This window comes from Corvus kubaryi, unplaced genomic scaffold (assembly GCF_017639235.1).
Source record: "Corvus kubaryi isolate FWS band 111438036 unplaced genomic scaffold, C.kubaryi_AGA036_p1.0 37361, whole genome shotgun sequence".
NCBI classification, from domain to species: Eukaryota; Metazoa; Chordata; class Aves; order Passeriformes; family Corvidae; genus Corvus; species Corvus kubaryi.
The window spans coordinates 4,633,387-4,658,367 of record NW_024581118.1 but is presented as its reverse complement, the minus strand read 5'-3'; the positions used below and the strand labels follow the sequence as shown (position 1 = coordinate 4,658,367).

The following is a 24,981-nucleotide window of genomic DNA, read 5'->3' as shown; positions in this document are numbered from 1 at the left end:
CTAATAAGAACACAGGTCTTCAAAAGACCTTTGGTTGTGACTTTCTTTGAAGAGTCCAAGGTAAGTGTTTGAAAGAGTGTGGAAAAGGTATGTAAGCTCATATATGTAGGTACAGAAACACACCCGTACACACACATTAGTGAAGTACACAATAACACACAAATTCTAGAAAGAAAGGGTGAGTGTGTTAGTTTTTAAGTACCCAATAGTTATGGGCATCAAGCCAAGTGTAGTTAGAAATTCTGCTTCTAGGACAGGTGCTGAAGAGCTCATTCATGCAGAACGGTATTTTGTGCCTCACATCATTCAAGCTGTAAATGGTAACACTGCTCTGCCCAGAAATCATCTCGCTGCTCCTCTCCGTCACTGGAGAAAAGAGCTGTTGGGCTAGAAATGGAGAATACAAATATTAATAAAAATCAGGGAATTTTCCACAGAGAACGGATTTTGAGAGCTGCTGAAAATATTGTGTCATACCAGTATCAGTTTCTTGCCCAAACACATATATAACAAAACCTACTCAGTATGTAAATTTAGCGTACGATAACTTCTGGACAAGCAACCATCTTTTAAGGGATTAAGTATTCATCTTCATGTAATTTCCTGGGATTTATTCTTATAATTATTAGTATAGGTAAGAAAGCTTAATCAGGGACTAGAATTGTTCTTTTTATTTTACATACACAAATCTACATTTTTTAATTTTATGTTGTTTATTTCACGAAGCCCTCTGAATGTAAAACTGTAGCACACTCTATGTATTCCTTGACTCCATATGAAAAGTACCAGATTAAAAAGTCTGAAGTAGCTTGTTAATAGCTTTCATCCTGACACTAAAAACTGCCAGTCCTTTACCAGGGCTAACAGAACTCATTCAGACAGTGAAACACTTTAGAGGAGACTTAATATAGTGCACACTATACATACTGATCATCAGCACACATCTGTGAGAGTAACAGAGTTATTCCCACAGGTGTGTGCTGATGATCATTAGTGGTCAATAATTCCATCTCAACTCCTTCAAAAGTCTCTACTGCCCCTCAATAAAAGGCCACTCAACCTCTCCTCCAAGCTGGGAAGAAATCAGGAAGCATCTTGCTGTATTTATCCTAATGCACACCTGCAGTGCCAGCTCCAAGAGTAAAGTTCGACCCTCACTGGCTTCAGAGCAGCCCCTGAGATTCACGGAGCAGTTTTGCTTAACTCAGGTTGCTGCTGATTGAACAGTTTCAGGAAGGCAACACTGCAGTAGTTTTCAGTCCTGATGCAATCGTACCTCTGAGGGCCTGGGGTTTAGGGGTCCCTCTCCCAGTCCTTTGGAAGGGTGGGAGAAATTTATGAGCTTCTCCAAACCTACGTACAAATAAATTATGTTGATTTCCCATAAACCTTTGTATTCCTACATATTACTAAAATAACTTCTCTCTGTTGCTACAGCTTACGTGAATAAGCAGCACTCTACAAAAAAACCAAGTACTTGTATTCAATTCAACACCCTGCCTCTGCAAGAAGTTAAACCAGATAGAAAAGAGTCTTTAATGTTACCCAAAGTAAAGAAAGAGGTGGGGAATAAAAAAGAAGTAAATCCAGACACAGTTACCATGTCTCCTTACAGGACTTGCATGCAGGGTAGTGGGCCAGTTAAACACTAAAATACACTGAAATGAATATTGATCAGAGAATAATACTAAACAAAAAATTATATGAAGGAAATCTAAATTATTTGTTAAGTACATTTTACGTCAATACAGAAGTTGTCTCTAAGTCCCATGAATAACTTTTAGATAAAATACATAAAAACTACATTCTGAAATGATTGCTTCAAAGAGATCTTGTTCTGCTAAACTAAATGATTCACCTCTGTTTAATACTGACCTTAAACAAAGAGATTGAGCTCAAATGATGAAATGCCAAAGAACTTTTGAGGAGATAGCACTGATGGCAAAAGGTTATCTGCAGGCTGGATAAGGCTTTGAGAACATTAAAATTGTTGGAAAAAAAGGTGAAAGACTGCACAATCAACAGAACTAATCGCATGGTTATTGGATTGCTCACTGGGAGACACAGACATCCCACACAGGTCCATTCAAGGCTGGTTTGCCAAGCCTCTCCTTGGGTGAGTGATTAAGATACAAACACCATTGTGTTCTGACATTTCAATCCCACACCAAGTGTCCATCTCACTCTTTACTCATATGTCCAAAAAAAAAAAAAGTACACAAGAAAAGGCACAGCAGAACTGCTACAGATGAGGACCTAAGAGGAAACACGAAAGGAAACAATTTACTCCAAACTCCTGGAAGAAACTGGGCGGGGGGATGGATACAGGACATGACAACCACTCTCTTCTATAAATACTGTTCCTACAAGAAGACACAGAAGAGAACTGACAGATCAGAAAATGCATGAGAAAGCACCGGAAAGGAGGAAATGGAAACAAAGAGAAGACCATTGCCACATAAAAAAGGAACATGAGAAACCAACACATTTAATACTAAACATACCGAGGATGGCATCAAAAGGTACAACAGACAACAAAACAAGAAGTGAACATAGTTAAGAGCACAACATTTTAAAAAGAGCAGGAGATATGAAAGTAGAATATGCTTAGCAAAGATATACAAAAATATGAAGAGATTAAAAACAAGACTGGGAAAAAGAAAAGAAAAATGGTGAGAGAAACAGGATATAAAAACGAAGAGAATAAGAAAGGTAGAAAGGTGAGAGAAATGCAATGAACTTTTGAAGAACTGGCATAGAGAGCAGCAAAAAGGAAGAAAAGAAACTTGTGTATTGGCCAATTGGGAAGTTTTTTCAAGTATCCTCGATAAGAATTTTTTTCTTAGAAGCACAGACTTGGTAAGAAAAGGAAAGAGGAAGTTCAGAAGTCATGGCACTGGAACAAGGAAACAGGAGAGGAAACTGAATTGTGCCAATTCAGAGACGAAGACGTGAGCAAGAGATTACCCACTGCTATTTTCACTAACATGTAGTGGCTATGGACAAAACCACAGTATGCACAGGGAACAGTACTCCTCAAGACATTGTTTCTTATAACAACATAAGGGATACTAAACAAAAGGGATACCACCAAAGAAAAGATGAAGGTTTGCTAAGAGCATGGAATGAAATGAGTTGTTAACAATGACTTCTACGAGATATTCTCAAATGTTTTATCCACATAGCAGACTTTGCTACAAACTGGGTACACAGCACACAAGGACAACATTTCATGAAGTTTAAGCAAAAACGAGGCACCAGTGCCAATAAAAGAAGCCATATTTTCCTTTCTTTATGTCTGGGTCTCTCTTGCCTTATTCAGGCAGAAAGTCAATAGGATTATATGGTAAAGCAAAGTGAACTGGGGGTCTAGTACAGGCTAAAAGAATTTTGCCTGTTCCTTTTGCTTTATTAGTTTTATCTATGTCATACTATAAGCAACAACCTCCATGCAAGCAGAACGAGAAGGGATGGAACAGTCAAGTTAGTCTCAGTCCTGTACTGGCTGTTGCTCCCCAGAAGCAAATGTGTGAAGCTGCTCTGCCTCTGCCTTGAGGAGAACAGTGGGACTGGGGAAAACAAGAACCATTCACCTTCTTCTTACCAGTGGAGACACCAGTGGAGCTCAAGGGCACCATGGGAGTCTATACACCCTGGTCCAATGCGTCCCACTGCACCCACACCTCACACAGTGCAGACTTGTCTGTGGAGGAAATGGACACAGACACAAAGAACCAGTTTTCGGGATAGTTTTTCCTGTTTGCAAAAACATTTTAAGTTTCCATGTATAAATACAAAGATGACTTTTGAATCTTAAAGATCCTCCTGTCTGTGCAGCTAAAGCTCTGCATTGCTGGCAGTAACAGACACAGGTGGACAGGCACAGTCAGACCCAGTCAAGCAAATTCTTTTGCTGAGCCAGTCTACTGAAAGTGATGGAAATTATACTTAAAGATGCCAGAAACACTTTCCATGTCTTCTCAAATACCACAGACTACAATTTATTATGATATGCTTGAGTCTGGAATAAAAATAACGTTAATCTACTCATTTTTCCGGAACCCGAGTTCTTACCATATTGCATTATCCCGTTTAAGTGAGAGTTAAAAATATCCATAATACATTGTTCTAAGACTTGTTTTGGTTATGTATATGGGCTTTTAAAATGTTTTTTGATACAAGAGTAACATACTCTTTTTTTGGCCAGAGCACATTTTGAGAAAACTTTGCCTTTCAACACCATCAGATGCAGGCAATGTACTGACCTTCCTCAGGACTGAGGACAAATTCCAGCACAACAAACAAATGCATGACGTGTTTGTCCAAAAACTTCCACATCTCCAGAATCTACAGCTGACACTGCAGAATGAGGCAGGTCCTCCCTCCACCTCCTTCCAATGCTCATTTATACAATAAGCCTTCAAATGAAATGCAAAGGAAGTGAACACCAGCAATGCCCAAGGAGCTCATGAACATTACCTGCTCTAAATGATCTAATTTTAGATAATATTCAGTATTTTGTCTTGTAATACAAGAAGTAAATATACCAGAAAAACTCACATTCCAATCATTATTACTTTGGAAAATAATTAGAATAATAAAAAAAGCTTCAAAAGAAATTAAATAAAATTTGATCTGTCTTAAGCTAGATAAAAAAAAATTTAGGGATACTAAGGCAGTACAAAAAAAGAACAATCAAGATACACCACACACTTGCAGATAGAAGAGCATTTAAGAATTTCAAAGCATGTGTCACTACCTCTAGCTGTTAACCAGGAAGATAAATGACATAAACACACATCCATCAAATGTCAAAAAAACCAGTAGAAAATACAAATATGTTTCATGAGTTCCACGATTAAATCACTGGCATCAGTCAGCTACTAAATTTGCATCCAAACTATAGTGAAGATTTCTCTATAAATGAAACATTTCTGAATCTGATTCTTTCCAACTGTATGCTGAGAAAGGACATTTACCACATCCTTTTGCCATGAAAAGACATGGCAACTTGCAAGTGTCTCTGCTTCATCACAAGTGATGTAGAAGTGATAAAAAAGATAAAACTGGCCCTAAAAAGAGACTAGTAGTTTTACTGAAAGTGAAATGCATTCGATGTCTTCGTCTGCTGCATGACGTGCCAGGAGGTACTCTGAGGAAATCTATTGAAATGAATGTTGTGACAGCTAGTGTAACTTGATTCATTGTTCGCAAAGAAATCAGAGTACGAAGGCACAGAGAATGCATCCATTTATTAAGGAGATGCACACAAGGGTTTGCCTATCCATTCACAAGTTCTGTATCTCCTTTGACTTCAAAGATCTTAGCATTTATGATAGAAAAGGAAATACCCCAGTTTCTAGGACCAATACAGTACTCCTGCATTTTGTTTCCTCAGCCTTCAAAACAAGCGCTTGTTCACTGGTTCCACCTCCAGTTACCAGAAACCGCACATTAGAAGATTTCAACTCTTGTGGCCCCTAATAAATCCATTCAGCAAAATATGCTCAAATTCTTCAAGTCCTGTCTCATCTCACAAGGAACACTCCACTGTGAGGGAGTCTTCCTAGAACTTACAGGCAAATCTCTCAGCCAAGTACAAGAACCAGACCTGTCAGTTTTGAGAAAGACAACAGCTTTCAACCTCTCATCACGACCACAGACATATGGGCAGAGAAGCAACTTCATCTGCAGCTGTGTCAACTGCAGGATGATCACTATTTTCCTTCAAAGTGCGTGAAAACTTCAGGGAAGATGTTCCAAATGCCACTTTCTCACCTTTGATGCCTCTGCTCAGAATTGCATTCAGAAGGAGCATCTAAGAAGTGTCTCAATAACAACACAAGATGTCAAAAAACCCCAAACACAAAAACCTCATGATAATCTGAACAGTGATCACCAGCTCTGCTTCTGACCAGGCATTACAGAGGCAGATACCAGGACTCTGCTGAAAGACTTTTTCTTGATCTAGCTAAAAGTAGCAGTAAGATATTTTCCCGTATTTAAATAACACCATCCCTTTAAAAGTTTTTCTGTTTCAGTGTGAGAACTCCACCTGGTGCATTGCCATGGATCTGACTTAGTGAGAAATTCTGCCATCGGTGAGAAGTGTTCTCAGGAAGCTAAAACACAGCCAGAATTTCTGTTAGCATTCACTACGTTTCAATTGGCCTGGTATAATTGATTAGTTCATTTATTTGCTCTATTCTTTCTCTAGTATATTGACAAAGGTTTCAGACTTAGGCATACAAGTAATTTTATTCTCAATGGAGCAGTCCATTAAAGCCTATTATATCATTAGCACAATGATACACATCTATCTTCCAAGCACTTACATCTATGGATAAATTTTACACTCCTGTTCTACTCCAGCCACATGCCTAATATATTGACTGCACTGGGAAAGTTTTCTTTCTGCACTCAACTACCAAAGTCCTTTTGTTATCACTATTGCATCAGTACACCTGATCTCATATTAACACTTATTGATTTGAATAGCATGAATTAGTTTATGTACATCAGTAGCAGAGTTTAAACAGTCCTGCTCTACTGATAAAAAGGTGGATCTCTGATGTAAATTTTCCAAGTAGAGTTGAGCAGACTTAGCAGCTCCACAGTGATGAAGGAATGCATGTATTCCTCCCTACCTTCTCTAGCAATCATGTCACTCTGTCATAGATGCAACGCTCACCTGACTGCATCACAAGCCAATTCAAATCACTAACCTGGCAGAAAATTAATAATTTTTCTTTTACGGTGACTTTTCTTTGAGTTTATCAGGCTGCTGGCAGAACAGTCAAAGTGGGAGGAAAGAAGCAGCAGCAGGAGCAGCACATCACACCATTCATGTTACATTGTGCAGCTTCACTCACCTCCCAGAGATGGTAACACGGAATAAATCTCAGTGCTGCGTGCACTGACACTCCTGATTTCAAACACCCGCCTAACTGGGAACACTTTCATAGGACTGCAGCCTCATCTGAGCACTCTAAAGTCGATGAGACTAAACACATTAATGACTTTTTCCACAAGTCTGCTTGATACAAGTTAACTTTTTTAGCAGAAAGCTAAAAATGCCTGTATGTCTGGCAGACAGGTGAAAGGAGACACAAAGTTCATTACATCCAAGTCAACAAAACCTTCAGTACAGATGTAGCAACTCCAATACTAGATTTTTATCCATTTAAAGGATGCTTTTGCTGAGGTGACACAAATTACCAATAAAGTTATTTCAAGACATAACAGACATGATCCACATTGGGACTGGCTTATCATTAAGCATTACCGTGGCAAACCTGAGCCATGCACCAAAGCTTAGTTTAACAAATCCACACAAACAAGACGTTTCATAGTTGTAAAATCACTTTCTTTCAGTCACCACCACACCCAGCCTAGGCAGCCTACAAGATGATCCACGCCAATCAGCAACATACAATCCTAGAACGGTTTGGGTTGGAAGGTACTTTAAAGATCATTTAGTTCCAACTCCCAGCCATGGGCAGGGACACCTTCCACAATCCCAGGTTGCTCCAAGCCCTGTCCAACCTGACCTTGGACACTTCCAGGGATAGGGCAGCCACAGCTGCTCTGAGCAACCTGTGCCAGGACCTCACCACCCTCACAGGGAACAGTTTCTTCCCAACACCTAATCTAAACCCAGTCTCTCAGCTTGAAGCCATTCCCTCTTGTCCTACCTCTACAGTTCCCGACGAAGAGTCCCTCTCTGGTTTCCTTGTAGCTCCCTTCAGATACTGAACATGCTGTGAGGTCTCCATGCAATCTTCAATGCTCCGGGCTGAACAGCCCCAACGTTCTCAGCCTGTCTTCACAGTAGGGGTGCTCCAGTTCTCTTACCGATTTTGTGGCCTCCTCTGGGCTTGCTCCAATAGCTCCACGTCCCTTCTGTGCTGGGGACACCAGAACTGTAAGCAGCACTCCAGGTGAGGTCTCACAAGAGCAGAGCAGAAGGGCACAATCACCTCCCTCAAGCTGCTGCCCACGCTCCTTTGGATGCACGTAATTTCTATGGCACCCTGGCCCCTTGCAGAAATGTGCCATTACTACATAAATTAAGTTGCTCTGTTTAGTGGGTGCAGGATACCTTCTGTTTAAAGTAGCGTCACTCTCAGAAACCGAAGCTTTCGACAGTTTACAGTGTTCACGTGGCCACACCCTCAGTTGCATTTAATTATCTAAAGCATTACCTAATGAAACTGTTGCAGCAACCAGAACTGTAGCAAAGAGACAGCAAAACTTACCCCGACCAAGCAGACAGCCTGACAGAACACTGAGAACTTACATGCTAAGCAGTGAATCACGCACAGCTCCACACGTTTGTCCCACAAACACTTTTGGTCACCGTACTTAGAGTTTTCAAATCAGTATAAGAGTCGAAGCAGCTTAAGATGGCAACCCCCCCAAAACTGAGCAGTCAAGTGTTAAATTTTCCATTTCAAGAAACTGGATTGTTCATCTACACAATGAAGCTATTTGACAGAAAAACCTCTACCTGCAAACTTACTCAATGCGCCAGGAGATGCACAGCTGCTGAGCTAGAGCTTATATCCAGAGACAGAAACAATCAGAGACTCAGAAAGCCGTCAAGGCTGGAAGAGACCTTTAAGATCATCAAGTCCAATCATTCACCAACTGGATCCCTTACACCACTAAACCACATCGCTCAGCGCCACATTCAGACACATCCTCAACACCTCCGGGGACGGTGACTCCACCACCTCCCTGGGCAACCTACTCCAGTGCCTGACCACCCTAACTATTCCACAAAAACTACACCGACAGCAGGCAACATACCACACAAAACTGCATCCACAGGAAAAAAAAAATAACACCAAAAAAACAACACAGTCACACTCGTAGAAAAGCCTTTATGCCTCCAAACAGGCACAGTGAATGGCACCGATGAAGTCAGAGAACGCTCGGGGCAGACGTTCCCGGAGATGTCAGGAGGACTTTGAGCGGGCAGACACTGAGCGATGCCGCAATGCCGGGGCAGGACGCCCGGCACAGCACGGGCACGAGCAAAGCGCACATTTAAACTTTAAAAGCGCCGTCCCGGTGCTCGGGGCGGCTCCGAGGGCGGCGGGGCCACCCGGGCTCTGTTTCTGTTTCTCCGCAGAAACACCCGGGGTCGGCGGTTTCCCCCACAACGCGAAAAGACAACAGCGAAACGCAACACCGCAACCCTCTCCCTTCATCCGCGACCCCCAGGTACGACGAGCAGCGGAAAACAAATTAAAACTAGAAAAAGAAAGCGACTTAACGGGTGAGGCGGATGCCGCGGAGACGCCGGAGCCGGGCGGAGCGGCCGAGCCAACTGACAGCCGGCAGCTCCTCGGGCCGGGCCCGCCCCGGCCCCACCTCGCCCGACGCCCCGGCGGGGCGGCACCGCCGGCCGACCGCGGCCTGGGGCGGCGGCGCGGGCCACTCCCGCCGCCTCCTCACCTGGTGGACGCCCGCTGCGCCGGCGGCAGGTCACGGCACATCCCGCGGAGGGCGGACAGAGGGAGGGCGGCCCGAGCCCGGTGCGCGGCCCCTCAGCGGCCCCTCAGCGCCGCCATTACCGGCCCGCAACTGACACGGAGCGGCGGCGGCGGCGGCGCACCGGAAACTCTCGCGAGAACCGGGCGGCCGCCGACCTTCCCAGCATGGCGCCGTCCCGCCGGGCCTCGGGCGCCATGTTGTGTGCGGCGCGGCCGCCCTGCCCTCCCTCAGCCTCGGGGAGCCTCCTTCGCCAATATTTCCCTCGAAGCTTTTGTTTTTCCCCTCGCAGTTCAACAGGCTTGACCTGCCGGGTAGGTCCCCTTGCGTTTTCTATGCAGAGCCCCGGGTGTTGGTGCGAACGCAGGAGTTGGCAATGCTAATTAAACGCAGCGCTGATGTTGGCATTGCTGAAGCGGCTCCAGCCGAAAATAGGGCACCGCTTTTTAGTCATTTGTGTTCATAGCTAAGTCACCTTTAGAAAAATAATTCCTTTTTTTTTTTTTTTTTGCAAATGAAAGCGTCTCCAATTACACTCTGCCAAATTTAAATTTAAATCAACATTTGCAGAACTTCAGAGACATGACTAAGTACCACGGGCTTCATTTCACTTTTAACACTCATTACAGACACGGAAGAATTTGTTAGTATACTGACTTCTAAGGCATAGATTCCACCCCGAAGATGCATTAAAACCACCCACGTTTCAAAAATAGGTCTAAGATATTATCCAGCTATGGCAAAATTATTTCCACTGAAGAAGGAAAGTTATTAGAATAGGAAAAAAGAATTTCTTCCTACAGTTATTTTGGGAATGTTCCCTTCAGGGCCTGTCTACAACTTCCCCAGTCTGGTTTTCAGTCATTAGTGTGATTGTTCTGTGCCAAATTTCTTGGGGGAGCGTGGGGTGGAGAGTTATCTACCCCAAACACCAAGGGATCACGGTAACTACTGAAGCTACTTATTTCCTTTTTTTTTTTTTTTTTTTAAAACTCCACTAAAAAGGATTAAACTATTTTTACATAGCCTCTCCTCTGGTAAATGGTCAGCGTTTTGCATGTAAGTTATTCCAGTGTGGGAACATCATAGGAAAACACCCTAAACACTGAGAGATTACAGTGATGAGGTTTAGGCAATGCAGAACTCAATCACGTCACAATTACAGGATACTCATTTAGCCTTAATTTGGGTCTTTTACATACACAAACTAATTACGGAGTACATTTTCCTGCATAAGCATACCTCCTTTGAAAGAAGAGGCAAGCTCGAGATGTCAGCGGTTAAACCTTTGGAAATTATATTGTTTTGCCAGGTGAGCGAAAAAAATGCATGAACATGGAAAGACAAGCACAGTTCCAATGGGAAAAAGTGGTAAGTAGTGCCAAATTCCCTCCTGAGTCCTCAAAGAACAACTTGCTGCTCCCAAATGCAGCAGAGTGTAAGTAATAATAATAATAATGGCAATATCAGTCAGTGAAAACAATATTACTGCAATGTATGGGAGCCCCGATTGCAGACTAGGGCACATTAAATTGTTACATTCCCTATCATCACATAGTGTTTGCTTAAATTTACTGCTTAATAATGCTGGACTGGCAGCCTATTTAAATTATTCAGCACTTTCGTAATGCACTGCCTCTTTAATTATGCTTTTAAACATAGTTTCTCTTTTCTGCTTGGAAGCAGTTAGTCTAGTTTCACGCTCCTCCTTCTCATCTCCAGGCAAACTAGGCATCACATTAGGATTTTCTCAAACATGGAAATCGTTTGGTTTCATTCAGTCAAATAAAATTAAAAGGCGGTGTTTGTATTCTGGTTTTGCTTCTATTTATTCTCTGTGTCTGCCAGTGGAACCTAATTGTAACACTTCAGATTACACTTTCAAAGATTCCCTTACAGTGAGTGGAAAGCTCTGATGGGCAAACATCTTACACGAGAAGAGAAAGAAAAAGAGAAAGGCCTTCTTGTGCAAAATGCAGTTATCTTGTGAAATTCTCAGTGATTAGAAATAAAGAAGCCGTTTACCTGCAAAGAGCCACAGCTGAGAGAACAGGAGGAGCTGAGCACACTCCAGCTGGATGAGCTCCCTGAAGGGCAGAGCAGCCGAGGGAACAGCAGCGAGCACTGCCCCAGCACTGGAGGTGGTGGATGGAGACACACAGTAAGTTGAAAGTTAAGAGCCACATTCTCATCTTTCACTACCGTGGTTATTGCAGCTTTAAGAGAGAGGTTTGGAAAGTTTTCCACTCCACACTGTTCTTGCACACCCCTTCTAAAATTAGAAAGGGGCAGCTGGCTACTGCAGCCAAGAGCCCCCAGATTCCCTCCCCCCTTTCCCTGATTGACGTGGCTCCCAAGAGCCATGGAGGAATTTGGGGAAGGGTGCTTCCACCTGTTGGACATGGAATGAGATTTTCCAGGCATACAATTATAAATCCAACTGTCAGGAGCTGACAATAAAACAGGACACAGGACAGCTGTGAGGACTCCAGGACACCCCCCTCTCTTCTCTGTACTCCTCCTACAACTTTGCAGTTCATCCAACAGCAGAAACAATGCATGAAAAATTCTTCTCTTATAAAATAAAGGCATCACTTCGGATTTCTTCCCACAGTTTTCCAGCTGTACCACAGGGTCCTAACACAGAATCTGGCAAGTTGTTCATGTATCATTACAGCCCTCCAAAACCAGATTCTTTTTCCTAAATACAGCATGCTGGCAATTGCACTGCAGATTGTGCATGTAGCTGTGTTCTGTACAGCAAATACTTTTATGCTTACCTTAACACAGCGCTCTCACCTTACCTTTTGCACTCAGTTTGAGCTGGACTTTTCATTCAAAACAGATATAATTTTCAAAAACAAGGATATGAAAACCACAACTTTTTGTTGGCTTTTTTTGGTTTTTCGCGTTTGGTGTTTTGCTTTAGTTTTTTTTTTTTTTTTAAATTTGCAGAAAGTATGATTTTGTTGATGTGAAAAAATGGGGGAAAAAATTAATTCCTGTTTCCAGACCTGCTTAGCATGCTCCAAACTCAGCACAGCACAGCATGACTCAGAGCAGGGCGTGAGAGACGAGGTAACAACAGATGGGCAGTGCTTTGTTCTGGATCCCCTTCCCGACATCCACGGCTGAAGGCAATGAGGCATTTCCGTCCTGCAGGTGCCCACAGGTGACAGCAGAAGAGGGGCCACGCTCCCCCTTCCACCTGCAAGGGGCTCTCAGCAGCTGCAGGTCTGTCTGCTCACCAACCCAAGGAGCACTTTGACCATTTCCAGAGTGCTGGAACTCTTGTCTGCAACTTGGGGTGTAGCTGGTTCAGCCCCTCAAAAGATCACATTCTACCCAAAGTTTTTTTGCTAAAGGCCACAGAAGAAAAGGCCCCTTCTCAGCCCAAGGCAGATCTAGTGTCCTTGCTCTGTAAACTCACATTTTTTCCATCACAGACTAATTTCCTGATCTGCTGACAGTCAGGGACACTTCAACTTCACAACTGAGATTGCTCTAGAAGGAGCCAAACTATTTTACAGTTTGGAAAACATCAAATGGCTCCGTTTGCCCCAGGCAATGAAATAATTATACAAGGAGGATAGTAATCAGCTGCCTGTGAGGAACACAGACAGACACTACTCTTCACCTCTGGCTGAGTAGGAGTTGCTTAATGAGATCTGCATTAAGTACCTGTGGATATTTAATGAAAGCCTTTTAAGGACAAAGCCACAACAGCTATAAAAGGACCTGCTGCTTCAAGAGCAGAAGAGTCTTCTAATCCTGAGCCTTTCCTATGGAAAGGGCAACTGACTATACTGTCTTGTTTTTCATTTTTTTTCAGACTAAGCAGTACAATATATTTGGAAATACACCTCTGTAGGCTTTCCCCATACTTCACAACAACAAAAAAAGTTATTTTCCTTTCCCAGCACAACATTAAGTCTTTATTTCCAGACACCATCCTATTTTCTCTCAAACCAGGAATATAGCTCTGTAATACCTGTAAGGAAGAGAAGGTTTAGAAACAGAAAAAAGCCTGTATTAAAGATGTTTTATTTGTATGTGTATGGAATCTCCTGTCTTTATGTCACAACTTTGTCTTTTTTTTTTTTTTTTTTTTTTTTGTGGTGGCCAGTTCTGATAATTTTTAAGTTACTTTTCAGTAAGACTGTCCCTCCAGTCAGTTCACAGTGCACTTGTTTGCAACACCAAAGGTACAGAACATGCAGCTAGGAGTGGAACAAGAATGAAGTCATCCCTTTTGTCAGCTGCTGACTCTTGTATCAGGCTAATGAAACAAGTGAACCATATCTTATCATTAGTTCCAGCTGAAATCAGAACTGGGGAATTAATACAAGAACACCAAGTAAAAAACAATTCACAGCCATTTCCTGAAACATTCCCTGTTAGACAAAAGCCCTCACATTATGAAATACATGCATCTGCATCACAGTGTCTACCACTCCACTCAACTTTCTCTAAAGTTCTAAATTTTGCCAAAGGTTGTATTTTAGGTGTCTGTAGTTGGTCAAAGGTGAAATGAGCAATTTAAACATGGGGGGGAAAAAAACCTCTGACCACTTAAAATTCAATGGCAAGTCTTAAAACAGCTTTATAAAACAAACAAGTACATTTATTTTGAATCATTACTAAAATAGTTTACATAATATACAAACAAATATGCTATGCGGACACATTTGAAAATAAGTCACAGGTTTTTTTTTAATAAAAAACATTTGTCCAGTGAAATGTTCAAAGTGTAAATGCCATCTTTTCCTTCCTGAGCTATTAAACATCCAGAACAACAGCACTTCCATGTCTTCTTACTGTTTTTATTTCTGCCTATTAAAATAGGAAGCATTATCCATTGCCAGCTCTCAATAGTTAGAACAAATCCACCTCTGGTTTAAGTGACCACAGCTCTGTGTCTCAAACTCTGCTCTTTTATATGCTTCAGGGGATTTTGGTTGATTCCACTTCATACCCCCAACCTTGCCTTGCACAAAGAAGCCAGAAGCTCCAGCTCCTCAACAGGTTTTCCTGGTTGAAAAGGATTTTTTTTTGCAACAGGACAGCTCAGGGGGCCTGTGAATGAAGGATGGGCCCAATCTCTCAGCTGTTACAAGAAAACATATTAATTTGAGAGCATCTTCACACATTCCCCCTCATACTCAATAAAACCAAATGTACATGGACCAATAGCTCAGAGGATGAAGTAACAGCAATGAAATGGAAGTGCTGCTATTCTCTTTATTTTTTTACACAAAGTACTTAACAATAGAAACAGGTACTTGTTTTTAATCTGGTGTGAGGAATTCTTGACATGAGAGACTAAAAAGCATTTTAAAAGCATGCTTTGCAAATCTGTTCTTTGCTAGAAATTTATACAGCAAGCAGCAGGTTATACACAGGTACAAGAAGAAAAGTTATTTTTTTAAGGTATCAGGTACCACAAATAAATAGATTCTCTCAATGCAAAAATAATTATCTTAGTAAAATGAGAAATAACCTATGTCTTCCTAAAGTTTTGTTTGGAAAGGAGATAGTATGTACACAGGGCTGACATTTTATCATTTCCATCCAAATTTTAAGACTGGCAAAACTTTGAAAAGGAGTAGAGAACTCCTGCAAGCGGCCAGGCAAAGAGGTACTGAGGGATTATTTAACTGACACTAGCACTACTGCCTTTAAGCAACCTTTGTACCTCAGCTTTCCTCTCTCTCCAGAACTGTTTGGGGCAGGCTTGTTTAAGGAAGGAACGCTTGCTGGAAGGTTCTCTACAAGTCACAGATCTTTGAAACAATTTTGCCACTTCTACAAGTGGCCAGAGATAGCTGCATCTATGTTGTGACCTAATGGATCAGGAAAAAGCTTGTGCTTAGACTCACATCACTTAATCATCATTTTCAGTTTATTTCCTATGTTAGAAGAAAAGTAAGCAATTCTGGCAGATGAAGGTGATGTTTTTTACATTCTTGTTACCTTGTCAGATGTGCTACCAGCTCTATGCGCCACCAGAGAAGGATCCTCACAGCAAAGCCAACAGTGCATCAAGGCAGGTTCAGAGGCAGATGAGCGACTCTGCAGTGATGCACAGCAACGTCCAGCCCCAGGACACCAAGGCTGAATGCATCACTGAATGCAATTTACCAACAACCAGCAAGTTACACTCTGTAGTTTACTTAGAGAAGTCCCAGTTGCTTTGGCAGAAACAACCCTGCCAGTTGGTGGAAAGTCTCTGCACAGAAAGGACAGGTTTGCTGCTGCCTGAGCTCAGCAGCCACACAAAGTTCCTCCCTGTTCTGCCTTGCAACACACATTTTGCATCCTCCTCCTTTCCCAAGTGCTCTCTAGCAACTTTTATGTGCATCCCTCCAGAGGGAGGCCCTTTTCAGGCCAAACAGGCAACACAAGATGAGATATCCGGCTCCACAGTCCACTCAGCTTATCTGTGTCCATGCCATTATAAGAACTAGGAACATCTGAACCAGTGAACTTTGCCCAGAGGAAATCCCGGACTTTCTCCTCCACTTCTTGAAAGGTGAAGCTCTTCCTCAGCGACTGCTCGTCCAGGAGAACTGTCAGCAGAAGGGCCACGTCCTTAAAGGCTGCATTTTCATGGTCACAGTACTTGTAAAAGATCAAGGTGGAGCCTGCAGGCAGTGACTCGAAGCGATGCACCACTGCCACCTTCTTGCCTTCTCTGAAGCCGGAGCTGAGCGCCGTGTCCACCTCCAGCTTGACGAGGTCACTGTCCAGTACAGCCTTGTCCACCCCGTTGATCCTGATCGTAGTGGCATTCTGGGAGGAGGCAAAAGCGTCAGCAATCTCATTACTCAGGCACCTCAGGGCCTTCTCAGCTTCCCGGCCAGCTGTCAGCAGCAAGATAGCCGGCTCCAGATGCACATGGGAAGCGTTCAGATGTTTCTCAAGGAACACATGAGCTCTTCTCCACAGATTGGGGTCCTGACTTTGGTAAGTATCTTTTAGTTTCTTCATCCGGGCCCGAAACTCTTGCAGAATTTCAGCATCTCTACTTGAGGAGGTTTCACCCCAAAATCCACTCCACAGGACATAAAGCAATGAGACACTAATTAACAGAACCAGGAACCAAGCCCACATCTTGTGAAATCCATTCTGCGATTCACCATCATCTATGGAGAGAGGGAGCAAACAAGAAGAAAACAATGTTTTAAAAGGCATCAGAAGTCAACAAGTGAAAGGAAAATAAGAGGAAACTCTGAAATCATCCCATTCTCAACAGTGGTACAGTAGTTGAAGAGCATAGAAAAGACAATCTAGTTAAAAAAACCCAAACAAACCACAAAACAAACCCGAACACAGTTTTGAACTTCTTAAGCAATTTTGTGAAGTGACAGCATTTACAAAAAAGAACATTTGTACATGTTCCCAGATTGACTAAATTAGACCTTCTTCTTAAAAAGCTCTTAAAGTTCATCAATATTCCATTCAATTTAATAAAATCCAAACCACGAGCTTAAAATGGTTCTGAAAAAGGTCATAGGTTTTCCTACATTTATGCTCTGCAGAAAATGTCGTATAGAAAACCTGGCTGCGCCAGAAAGCTTTCTGTTATTTCTCTTTCCTGTTCCTGTAAGGGTAAAAATAGTTCCTGCAGCAGTATTTGCATCTCAAACACTGGTGGTCAACACTATCAGAAAACGTTGTGGCCTTTGGAGCAGTGAGCTTCACAAAGAGTACACACAGCAAACATTGCACATCAAATACCAGGTATTCGGATTTGGTTTCGTATTTGAACAGTTAAATGAACACTTGTTTCACGTACTACAAGCAAAAGGCTCGATTCTGTTCCCAGTAAAATGAGTGACAAAATACACCAATCTTCCTGGAAACAGGATGAACTGCATTCCTTTTGCTACCTTTTTATACCCTAACTTTTATCAGGGCAGCAACACAACAATGGTTAAATAGCACCACCACCACTAGCCCTGCCTCCGTTTTGATTTTGTAAACATTACAGATGAAAGACCTTATATTCAGGTGAAAATGTTACTCATTATACAACACCCTTCCCTCCTTCATGCTGATGACATGTCCTAGCAAGCAAATCATCTGTTCTGGCAAGGACCCTCAGCATAACACCAGCTCCCCAGAACTGTAATACTTGGAAAGGCATGAAAATGGTTAAATGTTACAGAAGCATGAAACAGAACTGAAAGCAGAAGTCTTACTTTTGGCCAAAGGCTGTGACTGCTTCTCTTTACTAGACTGATTCTGAAATTTACTTCCGCCTGTTAAGAGATTAAGAAAGGAACATGAGAAAAACACTAAGCCAACAATTACAACCAATTTTCCAGCACGGAGTTGGAATCACCAAACTGCATCATTTTCAAAGAAAAGCTGTTCTTAGTTATGCTTTTACATACAAAATTCCACAAAAAGCTTACAGAAAGGGTAACAAAGCACCTTGCTGAGACAAACACAGTCCTGCTAAGCCGGAGCAAAGGTGAGGCTGTCACCTCATCCCAGGTGGGGCTGTGTCACGTACAGGGGTTTCGGTTCTTTTCCACATCACTCGCCCCTTCTGCTCCACAGATTAACCTTGAACAAGGGAAATTCACCACCACCACCAGCCCGAGAAGTCTCACTCAACAGTCAGAGCAACTCTCCATCTCTGCTATTTGCCAAATGCCAGTTCCCAAGCCATCCTGACAATCTCGCATAGGACGTGCAAGTCCCCACTCCACCGCAAATCACCCCAAAAGATTTTCAACTCTTGAAGAATCATGCAAATAATACTCAATTTCAAGTACAAGGTGACAGAATGGAAGAGATTTAACGACCTGTTCTTTTCTGCACAAGGATCCCATGTCCCGATTAAGTTTCCTGATTTTGCTCAAGAATTTGAGAGACATAAAAAATGGAAACTTAATTAATGGACACACTAGAAAAATAACATAATGCAAGATATAAATAGCAAAACCAAAGCAATATGTTAAATGCATAGCCTTATTTTCCCTCTCCATGTAGCTTGGGTTGGAGGCCTGCTTTGTCAGCAGTCAGTTTCTTGGGATGAATTATGCTTTTAAAGCAAAATGCAAGCTTTCAACTTCAAAATATACTTTTGGTCTATTTATTCAAATGGGCTCAGAGAGCCAAGTACAAGAGGCATTATCCATAAAGTGTTATGAACAACTTTCCCAAGAGACCAGTATGAATATATACTGTGCAATTTTTGGTCAGCATGTTTGCTGCATTTAGCCAGTTAATTAAAAAGACAGGAGAGTTTCTGGCTCCTTGTGAACTACAGCAACTGGTTCAAAGCTGAAGGCTCTTTAATAATATATAACCAAATCAGGGCACTGTCAATGGCACTATTGAGAATAAATTGAACAAACATACCCTGCAGTAGTTATTTAAAGACACTGAAATAAACTCTATAACCTTGTTTCTGTATGAATGTAATCACAGAAGGTGCTAAAAGCAGCTCTGGTTTAAGCTGGGGCTTAACTGGCTTAATGAACTGCCCTATTCTGTAATTTCAACCCCCCACCCCAAAAGGGCACAGCCATGGAGCTTGTCACTGGCTAAGCTTATCTCAATCTTCTAAGTGTTAACAGCTCAAAAATCACCTCGATTCTGTAATACTTCACAATGCAGCTCTGTTTGCACAGATTAGATTTCATATTTAGGTGATAGCTGTAACTCATACACTAAAGGAAAAAATAATTCAATAAACAGCCTAAAACCAGATCTTACTCTGCCTAAGAATCATGCCTTATTTACAACACAATGTGCACAAAGGCCAAGTAAATTACGTCTTGCTTAACTCAAAAAGTATAACTTCTGCAGACACCTTAAAGATTTCAGTGTTTTAAGCGATCTTCTGAAGTTCTTCACCCAACTAATCACTCCTGCAGCACCTGGAGTGGCACAGACAAGTAAAAGTACCAGACTAGAGAGAAGTTCCAGCACAGATCCATTTTTCAAAGGCATTTCACAGATGTACAGCTACCACAAGATGAGCTTCTCTTCCTGCAGGCACCATGGTTTAATAAACAAAACGAAACAAAAATGCAAACAACCCCTGCAGGTTCTTCAGACTGAAATCTGATTTACAAAACTTTGTTTATCTATACCCATACCTGTTGAGGACAGAAACAAGCACCCAGACATTACTAAGAAGTCGGAATATTTTTTTTTCTTCTTCTTCTTTCAAGTACTCTTCCAACGGGGGGTGGGGGGGGAAACAAAAAAAAGCAAAACCAAAAAAGCCCAACAAACCCACAAAAACAACCAAAAGTCTGAAACACTGGGAGCTGGTCACAAGGTGAGCAGACTAGATTTTGCCAGCAAAGAAAATGCTGCTCCTTTGCAGGAGTATAGAACAACTAATTCAATCATAGCAAGCCACCACTTCTCAGGGAAGGGACAAAAGGGAAGGTTTGTGTACAAACTAACACTCACTGCCACCAAAAGGTGAAGGTTTTGTTCCCTTCCTCAGCTCACCCCCACAATGCCTCTACACCATGCTCTGCACTTACTGTCCCATGAGCCAACTCCAAAACGAAAAATAAAAGAGAAAGTGGAGCATTTTCTGGGGTCAGCAAGTTGAATAACCTCACAGAAAGGCTCTGACTGGAGTGTGCTGCCTTCTCCAGCTTCTATTTGAATCTGCCTCCTGAGTGTCTGTCCATCTTCCCAGACAGTGTCCCAGGGCACAAGAAAAACCAGAAGCAGAGGAAAGGAAAATAATTCTGTCCTTTTCATCTAACAACAGAGAAAGACTGGGTTCTCTTGTTTTACTTACTCAGTGGTGTAGATGTTGAGTAGCACCCTTGATTTTTCTCAAGGAAGTCAGCCTTTATTTCTGAAACCAAAGCACAAATGAAGAACTCAGTTACCACATCAGAGGTCAGAATAAGACAGACCAGCCATACATGCTTTTAGGTCTTTCTATGAAATCCTCAAAGCTTATTAGGGCAGGAAGATATGCTGTGCTGACAAACCAAGCATACAGCATACAAACAGCCTCTTGCACCCCTCTGAGCTGGAGAAAGCTACTGTTATCTATTAGAAAGGGCTTAATTTGGCCCTTCACCCTGCTTTTGCCAATATGATAAATCATTCTTCTAATGTCTTATTTTGAAAAGACACATAACTACCTTCTGTGGCTAAAAATGATCGCATTTTTTTCTCACTGAATCTCCTCATTGCTTCTGTAACACACATCGAGAAAAATCTCTGAGCAACAAGCAAAGTGCTCCCGCACTTTGAAATCACTTGGTGTAGTCAGCTTCCCCCTGCTAAAGTCAAAGATAACTCACCTTTTTAGAAAAAGAACAGTTTTAGTTTTCTTTGCCTGAGGCAATTAAAGATCCACTCTCATCAGTTTTTTGAGGCAGGTATGATATTACTCTTCTTTTTGTTTTGCTTGATAAACACCCGTGTGGTTTTTTAAAAAGTTGGAATCTGCATTTTCTTGAACCTTAAGGTTTTACACCCAAGCAGATTAACATCATACTACAATCAGTTTTACTTTGGCTCAGGCAGGAGTACACACTGAAATTTTTTTTTTTTAAAAAAAACCCTTTTTCATCCACTCAGATTTCAGCTCAAAAACTTCCCCTTTTCTAACAGAACTGAATGGTTGTCATTTTAGTACATTTAAGCAATCATTTGTTCCACCATGGAAAAAGTACTGATAAAAGGTGTTACCTTTTAACGGTGTACAACTGTTTGGTTTCTCAGTTTTGTTACTGTCATAAGCCTTTGCATTTTCCTTTACTGGATTCTCTTCAGAGTGAATTGTAGTACCACCTGTCAGGAGCAAAAAAAGAACAAAGAGAGGATTGGCAACATCATAAATCTGAAGGACCAAGATGTGGTTTCAGAACAGCCATGATCTAAATCAGTGATCTTTCAAGTTGTGAACTCCCAAATGCAACAAAAGCCAACTAAGACTTGAAATGGTTATAGTACATTTGAGTTCACTAGAAATACAGCTGTCTGCACCACCACACACTTCTTTAAAAAAAATCAATTTTTAGGAGTTCTTGGCTTAAAAACATGAATACTAGGAGCTGAGAAATTGCTTACACTAAGGGGATTCAGTGCAAACCAGCAAATACATGCCATGGGAGTACAGAGAGTTTTTCCCACCGCTTTGGGCACTCAACTTACAAACAACAATTGTGCTGTCTTATGCAGCATTGGGCAAAGGGGAAAAGAGACAGAAGCAAATACAGAAAATAAGTCCCCTTTTAAAGTAGTCCAAGCCATCCTTTAGTTGGGTCTTGTTCTCTCCTAACAGAGAGAATGACAACCTAATTTCACCCTTCAGGTAGCTGGGAAGAATCTAAACCAACATCTTTCAGCAGGTTTGCCAAATTACAGAGTTGTTCAGCTGTGAAACCCAGCTTAGTTAATGTAACTAACTAGAAAGAACAAAGCCCTGTAGAGTATCAGAGGTCACAGAGCAAAGGTCAGGGCTGGGAAGCCAAACACAGGAAAGGATAAAGTACAATCCCAGAAGCAAGGGGCTGATAATGATGCCTAGAGAGGCAACCTAAAAACAGAGACTAGACAAGAATAAGGGAATAAAGGTAGGTGTTTATTCGAAAGGCCTTCAAAGGTACCCCCTGGGGAGCCAGAGGCTACTCTCAAAACGGACCCAAGATGGACAACAGGTCAGGAGTTCTTCACACTTTTATAAGTTTGGTTCATTTGCACATCAGGGTTAATTCTCCAATTAAAGCTTCAGCTAATGATGTAGTTTCCCCAAGCTTGCCCCCCCCTTTAGAGGTTTTTGGTTTATACTTTTGGGCCTAGGACAGTCTGAGTGTCCTTGGAGAGCAGGCCTGGAGAGGCTTTGTTATGTCTCCCTAGCATGAGAGAGCAGAAGTTAACAGGCTACAAGAAACTTCAGAGTTACACACTAGGCAGTACAGGATTTAAAAATATGAAAGTTAAAACCTAAGGCATCAATAAGAAAAAGCTCAGGTATAGAATAAAAAGCTGTAGAACAGCTGGGGGACAGAGATCATGGCACAGCTATCAAGCATCAGCAAAGCAAACAGCAAAGCGAAGAATACAATTGGTAAATTTTTTTCTAACATTCACTCTGGGCCCTTTTACTCTTTAAACAGCCCAGGGTTCTCCTGGGGTTTAATGTGTTTCTGTAGCTCTTTTACCATATGCCAAGGGCAATGCACAGCTTGCCACCTAGTGTTTAGGGATTTTACTTCAACAAAGAAAACAGCCTTTTTCTAACGTGTTCTGGCAGTTCCAGCACGCCAGTGTATGTCAAACGTACAAAGGAGAAAAACAAAACCACTGAACCCACCCAAACCACAAAAGACGGGAAAAAAGCTCTAAGTTTTAAACTGTGGTAAATCACAGGTGCAACAGTGAAGTATCTGCACACACTGAATGGGCCCCTGTGTTTTAAATCCATCTTAAAAAACTGTTAGTGACTGATTGTCCACAAAGCTCAGAACAAGGACACTCACCAAATTACTTAATTTTCAGGAATACCAAACCACATATCCATAATATTTCATTATGTACCAAGGTTTACAAGGGAAATCTCCCAGTAATTGTGACCAGAAAACCAAAAGGATCTATGAGTCTAAAGAGGGCTACTCAGGCAGTCCCTACTCTTAACTCCTCTCCCCTTCTTGGCATCAACCACTACCTAAAGAGTTAGAAGTTGAAGAAAGGAAAGGTCTGTAAAAGACAATTTCCATGGAGATTGCTACCATGTATCTTCAGCTCATTGACCAAGAAGCTGCCTGATTCAATGCACTGGTTCTTAGGCTCTTAAAACTCTTCCAAATTCTTCTTAAAGCTTCTCAGCTCCCCAGACAAGTTGCCTAACCTGTATTTAAAACCTCTTAGCAGAAGCCAGAAACCAGTTTCCCAAGGTGTGGTTTTGCTTCCATTCTGTTCTCAGGGAAGCAGGACAACTATGCCCCCATAACAACCCACCCTGCTTATTCCCCTGCCTCACAGGCCATCCCCTAAACTCTGCAGGAAAAGCACAATACTGCACATCTACAGATGGGGGGGACTGTGAGGGGGGAAACTACTCCTCTGCTTCTATATAAACAAAGAGTCTGTTATCACACTTTTACACCTGTTGTGACTATAATCCAATACAGCTGTTAAGAGCTGGGGAGGGTGGTGCGGGGAGACGAGCTTCATTTTTAGAGCCATCTAATTAAAAACCCAACCCTCAGCAGTACCTCCTGAAGCAGCACAGCCACGTTTAAAACACTAAGCCTATTATACCCTGTCAGCCACCCTGTGGGAGCAAGAGCTTGCCACTGCTTTTTTCACAGACAAACCTCTGTATCTTCCTAAAGAAATACTTATAACCTTGCTCTTCCTTCCTCAAGATAAGATTTTTTTCCATGCCTCCTGGAAATTCTGCTTCTGGAGCAGAATACGGGGAGACAGTTCTTGGTGACAAGAACACAGGTGGGAATGGAGAACAGTCCCAGGCTAGCCCAACTCATCCCTGAGCACTGCAACACACTGGTAATGTACAGCTCCAAAACAGAGTAAAGGGGAAGGAAGTACAAGTTATTCACAGTTTCCTGGTGCAAGGACAGGCTAAAGCCCCATGACTGTTACACAGCGCTGGGATGTTTCTACAGTTTTGAGAAAGACACAGGTTTCATCAACTAAAGCAACAAGTAGGTGCCACACAGTACTAACACAGCAGCTTGTCCAGCCCAGTGGCCAGGAGCAAGTCCTGGAGCATGCCTGGTGTTTCAAAGGAAAGACAAGCCCCAGTTATGCACTTCCTCATAAGCAATGCTGCTCCCTGTAAGGAGCACAGCCACTGAGGGATTGATTTCTGCAGCTCAGGATGCCTTATTTAAATCCCGCCTTTTAAAACCAAGCAGTGCTAGTAAAATCGGATGCTGTGATAAAATACTGCTCCAAGTGATGCATTAGGAAAAGCAGCCCCCTAAGGGCTTCAGCGTGCTCGGCATGCACCGATCCTTTAGAGGACTGCTTCTCCTTCCATCCCTCGTGCATGGGGTAAGAGCCACCGCGGGATCTCCTCACCTGCGTGCCAGAGCCACGGGAACGCCTGCCAAGGAGCCAGAACCCAAGAGACGCCATTTCCCCAAGTCTGGGTTATTTCAGCCCCTTGGCCAGCGGCGCGGACTGTGACCTGCGGGAGCTGAAGCCTACCTGGCGATCTGTACGCCTTTATAGGGGGTCGCGTCAGGGAGTCCGGGGTCCCAAAGTGATGCTCGTCACCTGAAACGAGAAACGGGTGAGGGGCACAGCCGGCAGCTCAGCTCAAGCGCACCGGGCCCCGGCCAGAGAGCCTCGCAGGAGCACCAGCCCCACCGGGACCCCGCCGTTTCCAGCTGCGCGGCCCCGTCCCGACGCCCCCGAGGGAACGCCACGGCGCCCGCCCGCCCGCCGCACTTCGCGCCGCGCCGCCGCGCCCTCAACCACAGGATCCACCGCGCGCCGCTGCGCCCGCCC

General features: G+C 42.7%; 2 protein-coding genes and 1 long non-coding RNA gene across 12 annotated transcripts in view; 1 reads left to right on the top strand and 2 right to left on the bottom strand.

Annotated features, from left to right (window-relative positions):
* The window catches only part of CEP350 (centrosomal protein 350), a 72,718-nt gene extending 61,069 nt beyond the window's left edge, over positions 1-11,649 (bottom strand). For 4 of the 10 annotated variants that reach the window (XM_042033927.1, XM_042033935.1, XM_042033937.1 and 1 more), the window contains exon 1: positions 9,463-9,555. The gene's annotated coding sequence lies outside the window, so the exon portion shown is untranslated. Of the gene's footprint in view, positions 1-4,265; positions 4,541-7,694; positions 8,780-8,811; positions 9,221-9,281; positions 9,378-9,462; positions 9,556-11,523 lie in introns of those variants that run through there. The other 6 variants (XM_042033931.1, XM_042033936.1, XM_042033928.1 and 3 more) reach the window with 6 other exon arrangements.
* LOC121667365 lies at positions 9,583-15,105 on the top strand. The gene is made up of 2 exons (XR_006017040.1): positions 9,583-9,812; positions 10,811-15,105. It is a non-coding gene; the product is annotated as an uncharacterized LOC121667365 (long non-coding RNA).
* LOC121667364 (torsin-1A-interacting protein 1-like) lies at positions 14,101-24,850 on the bottom strand. Its single transcript, XM_042033938.1, has 5 exons — positions 24,679-24,850; positions 21,190-21,291; positions 20,282-20,341; positions 17,703-17,762; positions 14,101-16,643 (listed from the first exon to the last, which is right to left on the bottom strand). Exon 5 carries the CDS (start codon positions 16,609-16,611, stop codon positions 15,850-15,852), a length of 762 nt encoding a protein of 253 aa, XP_041889872.1. The 5' UTR covers positions 16,612-16,643; positions 17,703-17,762; positions 20,282-20,341; positions 21,190-21,291; positions 24,679-24,850; the 3' UTR covers positions 14,101-15,849.
* Positions 24,851-24,981: the final 131 nt, after the last annotated feature.